The following is a 15,643-nucleotide window of genomic DNA, read 5'->3' as shown; positions in this document are numbered from 1 at the left end:
CTCAGAGAAAATGACCTTTGAATGTTTTTGGTACCTATTGGAGAGCTCTTCTTTGTCTACACCCATTCAGCATTGTTCAACACCCTCTTAAGCTTTAGCACCACCCATCTCCTTAAGGGTTGATCTGAGTGTTCTGAACTAACAACAGCAGTCAAGCACCCAAGCTAACTTGCCAGCTTCAGTGGGGAGAACAAGTATTTGATACACTGATGATTTTGCAGGTTTTCCTACTTACAAAGCATGTAGAGGTCTGTCATTTTTTTTATCATAGGTACACTTCAACTGTGAGAGACAGAATCTAAAACAAAAATCCATGAAAACAGCCTATGAAATCAGCTGCCAGATTTAAAATGCAGGGATCCAAAAGATCAGGACCTGCAGGCTTTCTCTGATCTAAGGATTTCAGGGCTTTATGTACCACCTGCACTGAGAATGGCAAAAAGCTAAAAGTTTGACCAGCTCTCACTGGTTCATCCACACAGGGTTGTACAGATACAGAGGACACTGAATCAAACAGCCTACCAGATGATCGAGTGCTCATTGAAACAATTCAGCATTTCAGTTTTGTCACATACAGCAACAGAGTCATTCAAAACACATGACGGTAATTCATTAACATTACTGTTACCAGACATAGACTTATTAGCCTTCCAAAACTTTCTAGAGTCATTCAGGTTATGAGTGGTAACAGACATAAAATATTCAGACTTGGCCTTCCTGAGAAGAAAATAACACTTGTTTTGTAATTGCCTAAAAATAAGCCAATCAGCATCAGAACATGATGAACATTCAAAGCAAGAAACTCTAAATGTTTACAAATAGTTTCAGACTTTGCCACACTTACAGGGAATTGAGTTTTTACATATATAGCCACACCCCACCTTTCTTACCTCGATCAGTGTGTTAAACATTGTAACCACTTATACAAATATCCTACAAAAACAGACTTGCTGAGCCAGGTTTCAGAAAACACAATTACATCAGCATCAGTTGATTTTGCCCAAATCCTAACCCCATAAATTTTTGACAACAGGCTGCGTACATTTAAATGAAAAATACCAAAACCAGATCTTGATTTAAAATCAGAGGGGGTTTGGAGACATTGCATATCAGGGCCAGGGTTAGGTTGAACGTTACCTGATATCAACAAAAAAAGAATAACTAGGCACCTCTGTTTAACAACCTTGCACGGCTTCTCTTTTTTAAGAGACCTACCACAAGCAAATTCTACAAGTGAGTTTCCAGACAATACAAAACAGTCATTTAAAACCATTAGACTTTGGTAGTGACACAAATTCGTACTGTTCACATCATGCCACAAATACATCTGCACTTGGACGAGTGGACAGAGTGAAGGAGAGCACATTGTCAGATGTGCTCACCCAGCGACAGTTCAGTAAAGTCAGTGCACAACGCAATACCACGACAAATGTAAAAAAATAGAGGCCAAATTTGGTACGGGGAGAGAGGGACAGCGTGTATGTGTGAGTCTGAATGTGAGTATTTGCGCGTGTGAGTAGATTGGGTGTTGAGGTCGATTGAGAGAACGGGTTGGGGATTGTTGAGCTGCCACTGACAACCAGGCGAAGAGCAAAAAGGAGCAGCTTGGACGAGACACTCCGCGGATGAAGAAGGAACTCAGGCCAGCCAGAGATAGGGTTACTTTGGTAAACTTCAAGTAATGAAGTGCCGAGTTGAGAGAGACCCGTGATCTTTACACCAGCAAAAACAAAATAGTTTGCACCACACAACAAGGAAGTTACTCAACTATAAATACATAGGTTATTAGTAGGTTAAAATGTACGACTTGACATGCTGCCATCTTGGATTTGGATCATACCAGCACTAACAGAGCTGGTTAGGCTATTATCATGTTATCCAGAGTGTTGGTGACTGTAACTGTGCTGTGGAATAACTGGTGAATTTACGACTGCTCAACAAGCATTGAATATGGATAACTGACGAATTTACGAATGCTCACCCGTTGAATATGGCCGGTGTCAGTAAACGTCTGCAAAAAAAGCTTAATTAAATTGACGAATGTGCTCTGAAATTGGAGTAGATGGCCTGACTGAATTTATGAATGCACCCGAAATGGTTACTTGCATAGTCAAGTCTTTTGTTAAGACATGTATCTAGCTAGCTAGGTAAACCATAATCCCAACTCATGATGTTACTACCTTGCATGAATCTGCAGGTAGCTAACCAACCAGGTTCAATGTTAGCTAGCTAAAATTAGTCTATAGCTAGCCAAGCAAATGGTTCTGAGATACGAATAATACGATCCTACCTGTAAAAAAAAGGAAGAAAAAAGAGATCATACATGTAATGTTAGCTAGCGAGCCAGTCAGCTAACGTTAGCTAGCTAGGTAAACAATGAACCATAATCCCAACTCATGACGTTACTACCCTGCATGAATCAGCAGGTAGCTAACCAACCAGGTCCAATATTAGCTTGCTAAAATTAGGCTATAGCTAGCTAAGCAAATTGCTCTGAGATATGAATAATAAGATCATACACGTAACGTTAGCTAGCGAGCCAGCCTGCTAACGTTAGCTAGCTAGCTAACAGTACACTTGAAATGAAACCACTTTCTGTCAAAATTAGAAACGTGTAATATCTGAAAATGTAGCTAGCTAGACACTCTTACATCATTCATGGAAGGACACGTCTCCTGTCAGATGCCATGGTTTACCTTAGTTTGAAGATGTAATCCGGAGAAAGGTGTTTTCTCCATCTCCTTAGCTATCATACTCGAATTTCACTGATTTCGCTTTCCACTGGATGTTGGAACATTGCTGAAGGGACTTGCTTCCATTCAGTGACAAGACCATTAGTGAGGTCGGTACTGATGTTGGGCGACTAGGCCTGGCTCGCAGTCGTCATTCCAATTCTTCCCAAAAGTGTTCGATGGGGCTCTGTGCAGGCCAGTCAAGTTTTTCCACATCGATCTCAACAAACCGTTCCTGTATGGATCTCATTTTGTGCATGTGAGATTTGTCATGCTGAAACAGAAAAGGGCCTTCCTCAAACTGTTGCTACAAAGTTGGAAACACAGAATTGTTTAGAATGTCAATGTATGCTGTATGCTGTTAAGATTTCCCTCCACTGGAACTAAGGGGCCTAGCCTCAGCCAATGAAAAACAGCCCTAGACCATTATTCCTCCTCCACCAAACTTTATAGTTGACACTATGGATTGGGGCAGGTAGCATTCTCCTGGCATCCGCCAAACCTAGATTTGTCCGTCGGACTGCCAGATGGTGAAGTGTGATTCATCACTCCAGAGAACGCATTTCCACTGCTCCAGAGTCCAATTGCGGTATGCTTTACACCACTCCAGCTGATGCTTGGCATTCCGCATGGTGATCTTAGGCCTGTGTGCGGCTGCTCAGCCATGGAAACCCATTTCTTGAAGCTCCAGACGAACAGTTCTTGTGCTGAAGTTGCTTCCAGAGGCTGTTTGGAACTCGTTAGTGTTGCAACTTAGGGCAGACGATTTTTATGTGATACGCACTTCAGCACTTGCTGGAGCTTGTGTGGCCTACCGCTTTGCGGCTGAGCCGTTGTTGCTCCTAGATGTTTCCACTTCAGAATAACAGCATTTACATCTACCAGGGCAGAAATGAGACAAACTGACTCATTGGAAAGGTGGCATCATATGATGGTGCCATGTTGAAAGTCACTGAGCTCTTCAGTAAGGCCATTCTACAGCCAATGATTATCCATAGAAATTGCATGGCTGTGTGCTCAATTTTATACACCTGTCAGCAACGGGTGTGGCTGCAATAGTCAAAACCACAAATTTGAACAGGTGTCCACATACTTTTGTATATATAGTTTCTATTACTGTCTTCATTTTTTGGTGCACCCCAGGAAGAGTTATGGGGGTCCATAATACATAGAAATCAAATACCTGTGTAATGATCATGCTGTTAAATCAGCTTCTTGATATGCCACACCTGTCAGGTGTATGGATTAACTTGGCAAAGAAGGAATGTGCGTATGAAATGTGTCCATGTGAGATGTTCTTCACATGTTTGATGTTTTTTTGACATGCATGTGTGGGCTTACTAGTGTGTTTTATGAGCTAGCGCTAGCACACACATGTTTACTCAAATGCTTGTTTCAAAAATCCTAAAGAAATTGAAAGACAAACATGTGGTATTTATTATTTAACTAGCATTTTATTATGTAATTCCCAAATACATTTTGACAAAAAAAATGTTTAATTTACCTTGCTTAATCACATGAGAGAAACTATCTGATAATGACTTCAGTAGAGTTGTTATCAAATACCACACAAATGAGGTTACGATGCCATCTTATCACGGTGGTCAGGCCATATTTGTGCTGCTTCTCCCCTAATACCCTGGTGAAGGCTATAGGCTGAAACACTTTGGTTTTAATAATAAACCCAAAGTGTCTGTCAAGTCAATCTATATTGTCTTCCAAGAGTTGCTGAATATTTTGTTCACATTTTCTGCTCGGTTCTATAGACAGTAATCCTGACCATTACTATCCAGAGTGGTACAGCGTCCTCATGGCGTCCTGGATTTTCTTCGGCCTGGCCTGGTTGGCCCTAGTCATCAACCACACCAGCGACATCCTGGAGCGGCTCAACACCCACCTCAAACACTGGTGGAGCCCTGAGGAACCTAGCAACGCAGGACCGGTGGATGAGGTCAAGGAGCCCCCGGTGGACGGTTAAAAGAAATAAAGAGAAAATAAAAACTGTTGGTGATGTCATCCAGACAAAGAAAGAGGTGGTTGCATCTAGACGCTAGTCTTAGGGTCAGTTTTACATTTTCCTCATTAATGGTAAGGATTGGGGTTAGGCTTGAGGGAGGGTTCTAGAAGATTCCAGATCTGCATCTAGGGGAAACTAGCAGTGGGTCAGACCTGGGATTGAACATGAAGCAAGCACAGGATCATGATGAGCAGCAATGGGTTGGCAGTTCTTCTGGTAGAGCTAAATGTTAATGTAAACATACTGGGACCATGTCTATGTTCCCTCAGCCCCATGTTCCATCAGCCCAATGTTCCTCTCAGTCCTATGTCCCCTCAGCTCTATGTTATCTCAGTTCTATGTTCCCTCAGTTGTATCTTCTAAACGAGGGATCAGCAACCCAAATGAGAGGAAGAAACATTTTTGAAATTCTTTCAATATGGAGTATTTTTGGGTCTGCACAGAATGTAATTTTGTTTAACCCATAACTAAAGTATTGCATACTTTGTCAGATGCTCGATTAAGTTCTGGGTTCATATGTGTTAAGAGAATAGATAGAAAAAGGATCGGAACCAGAATGAAGAGCTCCACCCACTCTCTTTGAAAGTAACGGGCAAGTCTACAGGCCAAAATTCCCTCCCCTTACGAAATTCAAAAGATGCTATCATCTGCAAAATAGTGATTTGTCCAAAGCTCCGGAACTAATGCTACACATTTTCATTATCTCACGCATCCCATTGTATCATGACAGATCTACTGTATCATTTATGTTTAGGTATTCTGTCCACAAGAGATTACACAGAATGTACCCCTGTTTAAGAGGGGGGGGGGTGAAATGGAAGAGGGGGCCATTATAGACAAAAACTTGATGTTATGTGATAAGAAATATTTCACATAGCATATATTCTTCACACCCATGATGTACACAGGTATTTTGCCCTTGACAAAAAAAACAGGCTTCTGGCAAACCTTTGGCCAATTCGCTGCAAATTTGTGGCAAGCTCATACATGCAAATTTGTTTTGTGGCAAACTGTTGCGGCGAGTTCGGGCAAACAATTCTGTGAAACTTGTGGTGAACATTCTACTGTTTGCTGCAAAGTGTGAATATGCAAATTAGATCTGTTTTTTTGGTTACTTTGGGTTAACAACATTTAAATGTTGTATCTACATAAACCATAAACTTTAAATTAACTTGCGTCTCACAAATAAAACTAAACTAAACATACTAAATGTACTAAATATACTAAAAAGTCTGCTGTTACAAAGTTGACATTCTGACATTCTATATATTTCTCATGAAGGATGTATAAATGCTATATAAACAAACAATGTAGCTAGCATAAGCTGGGACTTAGCCCTACTAAATCTACCTTTGCATGTGTGGACAACTGTTCCTTGAGAGCCACATTATACAATATGTTTCTCCAGCCAAGCCTCAGCACAATTGATTCAAACTAATCAACTAATTATGATATTAAATCTAGACTGGGGACTGCATCATTAGAGACAGATGTCTAGTAGTTGTCTCTTTTTCCTGACGCAGGTGTGTAAGGCTTGGGTGTAGGAAAAGCAACATCAAATTGAGTTATCCAAAATTAATTATTATTAATTTACATCTCAAAGCTATATATGCAAGATCCTTTACCAGATGAGCACATATTTCTCTGTCCTCAGATTGATTGAAGGCCTCAATCTGTCTTTTTGCCTTGTAACTGATTGCTTCTAGAAGGAGAGAAGGAACTGTACATGATCAAGATGAGCTCGATACTAGTTTAAAGCAATAAAATGTCTAATTGTTACAAAGAAAGATTCTATGGGCTACATTTATGAGAATAATACATGTATATTATCAAGCTTCAAGATGATACACTCATTTGTCACTCAAGAAAGGGGTTATGAGTTATTGCACCACAAACATCTTTCCAAAGTGTTGATGCATCCTCCTTCCAATACAGCCTCTTCCAACACCACGGGTAGTGGAAGGGTATCCATCTGCAGAAGTGAAGTTTTGGTTTGATGTCAAGTCAGCTTATATTATTGCAACTTTAGCTGTTGTGCTAGCTAACATGCTACTGAACAGTGACACTAGAATATTTACATGCATATTGATATTAATAGACAGCAACACACTGTATTCACCTAAATAGTGTTTCGGCAAACCATTAGTTAGCTAGCTACCTATCACATGAATTGTAAAAAACATGATAGCTAAAGTTAGCTAGCAAAGCGGTAGCCAGTCAATGATGTTGACAGATTGAAACTGGTATCAACAAAATGTGTTTCACTCAAACAAGGCTCATAAAACATGGCATTGGTAACTAAGCTTCAATTAGCTAACATTGTTATTTTAGGAATCTTAATACATAAGTTAGACACTCACCGGGCAACTTTGGTAGGTAGCTAGCTATATAGATTGGTTTCCATTTTTCAACAGATTTTTTTAATCCTATGATTGGTTGTCAATGGTTACTGGTCTTGGAACTCAGAAACGGCTTCTGGTAAACTGTTTGCCACTAGTGGCAATACATATTATTATTGCCAAAGGTTTGCCACAGATTCCCCACTAGTGGCAAACATTTGCAAACTTCTGGCAACATTTTGTGGCAAATTTGCAGGAAGTTTGCAACAACAAATGCATTTTTGTAAGGGTGGTGAGTTGATTAACTGTTGCATGACTAAATAAATAAGGACCATCAATAACAGATGCATGTTTATTGTAACACATCATATTTCAAAAAGCGTGATGGTCAGGCCAGGTCATTACCTGAAATATACATTTCATTTTGACCTTCTGCCAAGGACATTATTCTTTTGAAATTCTTTGTCGGTCCAATGGCCTTGCTTATTTATGCCAAATTGGATCAAAGTAGCTTCTGTAAATGCCAAGATAAATTACTCTAAATGTGGTTCCGGTCACCAATGGTTCAATATTTCAGTGGGTCATAGGCCATATCATTTTACATACAGTGTATTTAAGCCAATCATTATAAAAATTACTTGAGTTGTTGCTGAGATAAAACATCTCAGAAAATGCAATTCGGGCTGCTGAAATATTGACAAAAGGTCAAGGTGATAGTGATTGAACATGTGCAGTAGGTTCCATATGTACCCTTACATATGTAGGAGCTAAAATAATCAGCATGTTGTAACCTTATAACAATAAGCATTTGTGCTCATTTTGATAGAAATTGTTTTAGTGGGTACTGATGCCAAAACTATAGTTTGTTAACAAGTAATGTGTGGAGTGGTTTAAAAACGAGTTTTAATGACTCCAAGGGCTGAGGGAACAAAGGTTTAGGGAACATAGAGCTGAGGGAACATAGTGTGGACCACAAAATACTGGCATTTGCTTATGTTAGATTTTCTGGGGTTTACTGCACTCTGATTACTCAGAGTAATTTGAAAAATGAATCCAAACTTTCCTTAGTACTTCTACATCTCAAAAGAACATACAAATATACCTTCTCTGAAGAGCACTAGTGTGAACAAGTTTTAGATTCATTGATATCCAATTTTCCAACATTTGACACTGGAACAAATTCCAGAGGCTTTTTGAAACTAATTCAGTTCAGCTTGTAACTTGTAACGTTGTGACATTATCCTTCATGTTTATCAAAATGATTGAGTTGGCCAGGAGAGCTTTGGGACTAAAGTACATTAAGAATATTGGGTCAAACCTTATTAAAGGCCCACAAGTCCAGTAGTGTCTTCTGTGAAAAATGTTGTGGGACAACCTGACTTTTTGGTTCTCGCTCTTTTGCCCTTTTTAGTCATAGTTCTTCCCTCATCCCCCTGACAACACAGAGTAACATACAGTTGAAGTCGGAAGTTTACATACACCTTAGCCAAATACATTTAAACTCAGTTATTCACAATTCCTGACATTTAATCCTAGTAAAAATTCCCTGTCTTAAGGTCAATTAGGATCAACAATTTATTTTAAGAATGTGCAATGTCAGAATAATAGTAGAGAGAATGATTTACTTCAACTTTTATTTCTTTCATTACATTCCCAGTGGGTCAGAAGTTTACATACGCTCAATTAATATTCGCAGCATTGCCTTTAATTTTTTTATCCTGTTTCGGGAAGCCTTCCACAAGCTTCCCACAATAAGTTGGGTGAAATTTTGCCCATTCCTCCTGACAGAGCTGGTGTAACTGAGTCAGGTTTGTAGGCCTACTTGCTCGCACACGCTTTTTCAGTTCTGCCCACAAATGTTCTATGGGATTGAGGGCAAGGGCTCCAATACCTTTACTTTGTTGTCTTTAAGCCTTTTTCCCACAACTTTGAAAGTTTGCTTGGGTTCATTGTCCATTTGGAAGACCCATTTGTGACCAAGCTTTAACTTCCTGACTGATGTCTGGAGATATTGCTTCAATATATCCACATAATGTTCCTCTCTCATGAAGCCATCTATTTTTTGAAGTGCACCAGTCCCTCCTGCAGCAAAGCACCCCCACAACATGATGCTGCCACCAATGTGTTTCACGGTTGAGATGGTGTTCTTCAGCTTGCAAGCTTCCCCCTTTTTCCTCCAAATATAGCAATGGTCGTTATGGCCAAACAGTTCTATTTTTGTTTCATCAGACCAGAGGACTTTTCTCCAAAAATTATTATCTTTGGCCCCATGTGCAGTTGCAAACCGTTGTCTGTTTTTTTATGGTGGTTTTGAAGCAGTGGCTTCTTCCTTGCTGAGTGGCCTTTCAGATTATGTCGACTATAGGACTTGTTTTACTGTGGATATAGATACTTTTGTACCTGTTTCCTCCAGCATCTTCACAAGGTCCTTTGTTGTTGTTCTGGGATTGATTTGCAATATTCGCACCAAAGTACGTTCATCTCTAGGAGACAGAGCACGCCTCCTTCCTGAGCGGTATGATGGCTGTGTGGTCCCATGGTGTTTATACTTGCATACTATTGATTGTACACATGATGAACGTGGTACCTTTCAGGCATTTGGAAATTGCTCCCAATGATGAACCAGACTTATGGAGGTCTACAATTATTTTTCTTAGGTCTTGGCAGATTTCTTTGGATTTTCCCATGATGTCAAGCAAAGAGGCAATGAGTTTGAAGGTAGGCCTTGAAATACATCCGTGAGTACTCCTCCATTTGACTCAAATGATGTCAATTAGTCTAACAGAAGATTCCAAAGCCATGGCATTTTCTGGAATTTTCCAAGCTGTTTAAAGGCACAGTCAACTTCGTGTATGTAAACTTCTGACCCACTGGAATTGTGATACAATGAATTATAAGTGAAATAATCTGCCTGTAAACAATTGTTGGAAATATTACATGTGTCATGCACAAAGTAGATGTCCTAACCAACTTGCCAAAACTATAGTTTGTTAACAAGTAATGTGTGGAGTGGTTTAAAAACGAGTTTTAATGACTCCAAGCTAAGTGTATGTAAACTTCCGACTTCAACTGTAGTTGCCCACTCGGTAGTACAACATGGACCTCAGAGATACATTCATTTGGGAATGGAGGTTGTTCAAAACACTTTGAAAGTCACTAAACAAAGGCACCAAATATTTATATAAATATTGATAGGGTATTTTGATGTTTTCTAATAAGGATTCCTTTAAATATTGGGTTTGTTTTAGAACACGTAAGCAACCTTTACGCTTGCCGGTAGCCTACAGAAGTTTTTTGTGTCCAACTTTTTTGTTGTTGTTGCATTATTCATGTCACGGCCCATTTGGTTGCCCATTTGGTTGACCGGTCAGTCCTCAACTCTGAGGGTCTACTTATTGTTTGCTGACTAACCTGTCCAACAGTTAAACACGTGCTTTGAATTGATGTGGAAAGATGCTCATGAATGATATGAATGAATTACATATTTGACTTATTTTACTACGACACATTTTCAAGTAAAGTCATGCATGTTACAGTAAATTACTAGCCCCCGGCTGATTGTATTTTCCAAATTATACAGATTATTATTATTATCATGATCATCATCAAATTCATATATTTCCATGATTTCTGGTACATTTCTCACATGCTTCAAACGTGAACATGTATCTTCACAATTGATACATGCATTAAATGTACAACATCTGAAGATATAAATATCAGCAATATTTTAATACTTTATTTTTTTAATTTAAAACAGTCAACTGTATGCCAACTGTTTACCGCGTGAGGCCTTTTTGATTTTGTACTGTAGTCAGTGGTATAAAGTACTTAAGTAAAAATACTTTAAAGTACTACTTAAGTAGTTTTTGGGGGTATTTGTACTTTACTTTACTATTTATACTTTTACTGCACTATATACCTGAAGAAAATAATGTACTTTTTACTCCATACATTTTCCCTGACACCTAAAAGTACTCATTACATTTCAAATGCTTAGCAGGACAGGACAATGTCAAATTCACACACATCAAGAGAACATCCCTGGTCATCCCTGCTGCTTCTGATCTGGCAGACTCACTAAGCATAAATGCTTCATTTGTAAATTATGTGTGCCCCTGGCTATCCGTAAAAAAAATAAAGAAAATCGTTCCGTCTGGTTTGCTTAATAAACTCAGCAAAAAAAGAAACATCCTCTCCTTGTCAACTGCATTTATTTTCACCAAAATTAACATGTGTAAATATTTGTATGAACATAACAAGACTCAACAACTGTGACAAAGTGAACAAGTTCTACAGACATGTGACTAACAGAAATGGAATAATGTGTCCCTGAACAAATGGGGCGGCAGGGTAGTCTAGTGGTTAGAGCATTGGACTAGCAACCAAAAGTTTGCAAGTTCGAATCCCCAAACTGACAAGGTACAAATCTGTCATTCTGCCCCTGAACAGACAGTTAACCCACTGTTCCTAGGCTGTCATTGAAAATAAGAATTTGTTCTTAACTGACTTGCCTCGTAAAAAAAATGGAGGGGGGGTAAAGAGTCAGTAGAAAGGCCTCTTTTAGTGTCCTAAGTTTTCATAACTCTGACCTTAATTGCCTACCGTCTCTTAGCTGCTAGTGTCTTAACGACCGTTCCACAGGTGCATATTCATTAATTGTTCATTGAACAAGCATGGGAAACAGTGTTTAAACCCTTTAAAATGAAGATCTGTGAATGTATTTGGATTTTTACAAATGATCTTTGAAAGACAGGGTCCTGAAAAAGGGATGTTAATTTTTTTGCTGAGTTTATAAGGAATATGAAATTATTTATACTTTTACTTATATGTATAAAGTGCTTATTCAACAATATCTTTGTAGGTGTTTACAACGTGTTTACAGATGCATACTAATGTCAGGTAGTGGGAGACAGCCACTAGGTGGTGCACAAATATTATAATGCTAACAAAAGTCATCTAGCACTTCCACTCTAATGAAAAGCAAATACAGAAACGCCTGTGGAGTTTAGAGATATATTTCTTACAGCAGAACAGACCACCATTTGTCAAATCCTTTTAAAGTTGAGGTCCACATCATTTTAGCTTAGCTGATGTGCAGGGTTGGTGCAGTTGGCACTTTTGCAACAATCTGACATGAAGATCTGCACCAGAGAAAAATGAATCACGGACACGTTGAAGTAAAAATATTGTTTTGAAATTGAATGTATTGTAAAGACATTAAATGTTACACTGTAATGCATTTTTTCCCCCATCTTTGCCCTTTTTTCCTTTTGCATGATTAAAAAGTCCTTGTTCAGTAGATTATGATTTAACTGGGTTTTAGATGTGGTTTTAAAGATGAGTTTTGTAGGGACCCAGACATCAATTAAGCATGCATAACCATTGCCTAAATTTCACACTAAATATCTGCTTGCATCATTTCTGAGATGAATCAAATTGGCACACGCCGTATACACGCATTTCACATTCTAAATCACACCTGCCCTGAAACTGTGTGTGAAGGAACAATCATTAAAACTCTGCCTGGAAAACGCCCTCCATCCAACTTTCATGGTGACAATAACAGCCTTTAATTTCTGTATAATTTGGAACTATTGGAATTTGGCAACATCAGTTTCTAAAAGAAAGAGAGAGCAAACATTTTTGTAGGTGTTAACCTAAATATGCTGAATGTTCTAATATTGATTGTCTAAAAAAATGTATAAAGGAAAATCAGAAATATCATATCACATAAGTATTCAGACCCTTAACTCAGTACTTTGTCAAAGCACCTTTGGCAGAGATTACAGCTTCGAGTCTTGGGTATGACGCTATAAGCTTGGCACACCTGTATTTGAGGAGTTTCTCCCATTCGTCTCTGCAGATTCTCTCAAGCTCTGTCAAATTCGATGGGGAGCGTCGCTGCACAGCTATTATCAGGTCTCTCCAGACATGTTTGATCGGGTTCAAATCAAATTTTATTGGTCACATACACATGGGTTCAAGTCGGGGCTCTGGCTGGGGCACTCATGGACATGTTGGAAGGTGAACCTTTGCACCAGTCTTAAGTCCTGAGTGCTCTGGGGCAGGTTTTCATCAAGGATATCTTTGTACTTTGTTCCATTCATCTTTCCCTCAATCCTGGCTAGTCTCCAAGTCCCTGCCACTGAAAAACATCCCCACAGCATGATGCTGCCACCTCCATGCTTCACCGTAAGGGTGATGCCAGGTTTCCTCCAAAGGTACGCATGGCATTCAGGCCAAAGAGTTCAATCTTGGTTTCATCGGAGCAGAGAATTTAGTTTTTCATGGTCCTTTAGGTGCCTTTTGGCAAACTCCAAGGGGGCTATCATGTACTTTTTACTGAGGAGTTGTTTTCGTCCTGCCACTCAACCATAAAGGCCTGATTGGTGGAGTGCTGCAGAGATGGTTTTCCTTCTGGAAGGTTCTCCCATCTCCACACTCTGAATGAAGCTCTATCAGAGTGTCCATCGGGTTCTTGGTCACCTCCCTGACCAAGGCCCTTCTCCCCTGATTGCATAGTTTGGCCAGGCAGCCCGCTCGGGTGAGAGTTTTGGTGGTTCCAAACTTCTTCCATTTAAGAATGATGGCGGCCACTGTGTTTTTGGGGACCTTCGATGCTGAAATTCACTCTGGAGTGACAGAGTGTGCTCTAGGCATTCATAAATTCCGAGCGTTGTCAGATTGTGCTTTTGTATATTCTTAAATTCAGAGTGTTTCACACTTGGAGTGTTCACACTGGTCACTCTGGCTAAGGAGTAGGGTTGATCCAAGCATTCTGACCTCACATGGCAGTCAAGCACCCAAGCTAACTATAGTTGGCCAGCTTGCTAGCTACTTCCAGACACAAATGAGAGAACACCTCACTCAAACCATTTTACTTGCCCTAGCAGAGCTGGTTAGGCTCTTTGTGTTATCTAAAGCGTTGGTGACTGTAACTGTGCTGCTGGCAACAAGTTATTACATTTTTTTACCAATGTTCACTGACACCGGTCATATTCAGCGGGTGTTGCACATTGTTAAATTCATCAGTTATTTTGCTCTCTGACAGACCAGAGTGCTCTGAAATTAGAGTAGATAGCCAGAGTGAATTTATGTTCCGGCCCCACGACCATCTGCTCAAGAAAAGGTTTGCATGGAGGTAAGGACATTCTCACACTAAGCTCAGTTTTTATAAATTCCAAATCTTGCAGGAAAACTGGCGCACACATGTTTTGGGGTATATTCTGTACATACGCAATTTATGTACACCTGTCCCCAGAACTCCGGATTGCAATATTGGGGATTCAATTCCACTCTCGGACAGTTCACTCTCCCTCCTGTTTCATTATGCAGTCTTGCAAGCTACCAATGGCTAGAGTAGTATACGTTCTTATCAACGTCAGGGTCGCAACCCCATAAAGGGCTCCTGAGTGGCGCAGCAATCTAAAGCACTGCATCTCAGTGCTAGAGGCATCACTACAGACCCTGGTTCAATTCCAGGCTGTATCACAAACGGCCGTTATTGGGAGTCCCATAGGGCAGTGCACAATTAGCCCAGCGTCGTCAGGGATTGACAGGGGTAGGCCATCATTGTAAATAAGAATTGGTTCTTAACTGGCCTAGTTAAATAAAGGTTCAATTAAAATAAGAAAGGCATGCTCAGGCAAGATAGTGCTGTATTATGAGAACAAGTAGAAAGAAGGTAATATGTGACTAGTTCTGTGCAGTAGGGTAGAGAGAGTGCAGAGAAAGGTCATTACAAGAGAAGTTTGAAGGAAAGAGAAGAAATGCCAATTGCTTAGGGTCAAAAATGTTACTTGTCTAGAAAGGGTCGGACTAGTAACAAATTATTTACTGTATATTTACTTTCATTTGACAGGGGTTATCCTCTCAGCAACAATTGGAGAAAAAAAATCAGGGAGTCCAAGCGTGAATGTTAAGAGAAGAAGTGAGAGCTGAAAAACAGAAAAGGATAAGAGGTGTGAGTTGTATACCTGCATACCCAGTTCAAATCAGATTTGACTTGTCACATGCGCCGAATACAATAGCTGTAGAAAGTGAAATACTTACTTACAAGCCCTTAACCAACAATGCAGTTTTGAGAAAAATAGGTGTTAAGTGAAGAATTAAAAATAACAAATAATTAAAGAGCAGCAGTAAAATAAAAGTAGCGAGGCTATCTACAGGGGGTACCGGTACAGAGTCAATGTGCGGGGGCACAGGTTAGACAAGGTTATTTAGGTAATATGTACATGTAGGTATAGTTAAGGTGACTGCATAGATAATAAACAGAGAGTAGCAGCAGTGTAAAAGAGGGGGAGGGGGCAGTGCAAATAGTCTTGGTAGCCACTTGATTTGCTGTTCAGGAGTCTTGTGGCTTGGGGTAGAAGCTGTTAAGAAGCCTCTTGGACCTAGATTTGGTGCTCCAGTACCGCTTGCCATGCGGTAGCAGAGAGAACTGTACATGACTAGGGTGGCTAGAGTCTTTGACAATATTTATGGCCTTCCTCTCACACCACCTGGTTTTGAGGTCCTGGAAGGCATGAAGCTTGGCCCCAATGATGTCCTGG

General features: G+C 39.9%; 1 protein-coding gene across 1 annotated transcript in view; it reads left to right on the top strand.

The window, feature by feature from the left end:
* Positions 1-4,759, top strand: part of kcnk17 (potassium channel, subfamily K, member 17) — a 39,220-nt gene extending 34,461 nt beyond the window's left edge. The window contains exon 5 of the mRNA XM_064985296.1: positions 4,499-4,759. Within this exon, the coding sequence (XP_064841368.1) occupies positions 4,499-4,710 (212 nt within the window). The 3' untranslated portion in view covers positions 4,711-4,759. The remainder of the gene's footprint in view (positions 1-4,498) is intronic.
* Positions 4,760-15,643: the final 10,884 nt, after the last annotated feature.

Source organism: Oncorhynchus masou, chromosome 2 (genome assembly GCF_036934945.1).
Source record: "Oncorhynchus masou masou isolate Uvic2021 chromosome 2, UVic_Omas_1.1, whole genome shotgun sequence".
Lineage (NCBI taxonomy): Eukaryota > Metazoa > Chordata > Actinopteri > Salmoniformes > Salmonidae > Oncorhynchus > Oncorhynchus masou.
Note: the sequence above shows the minus strand (reverse complement) of the source record. Positions and strands in the feature narration are given on the sequence as shown.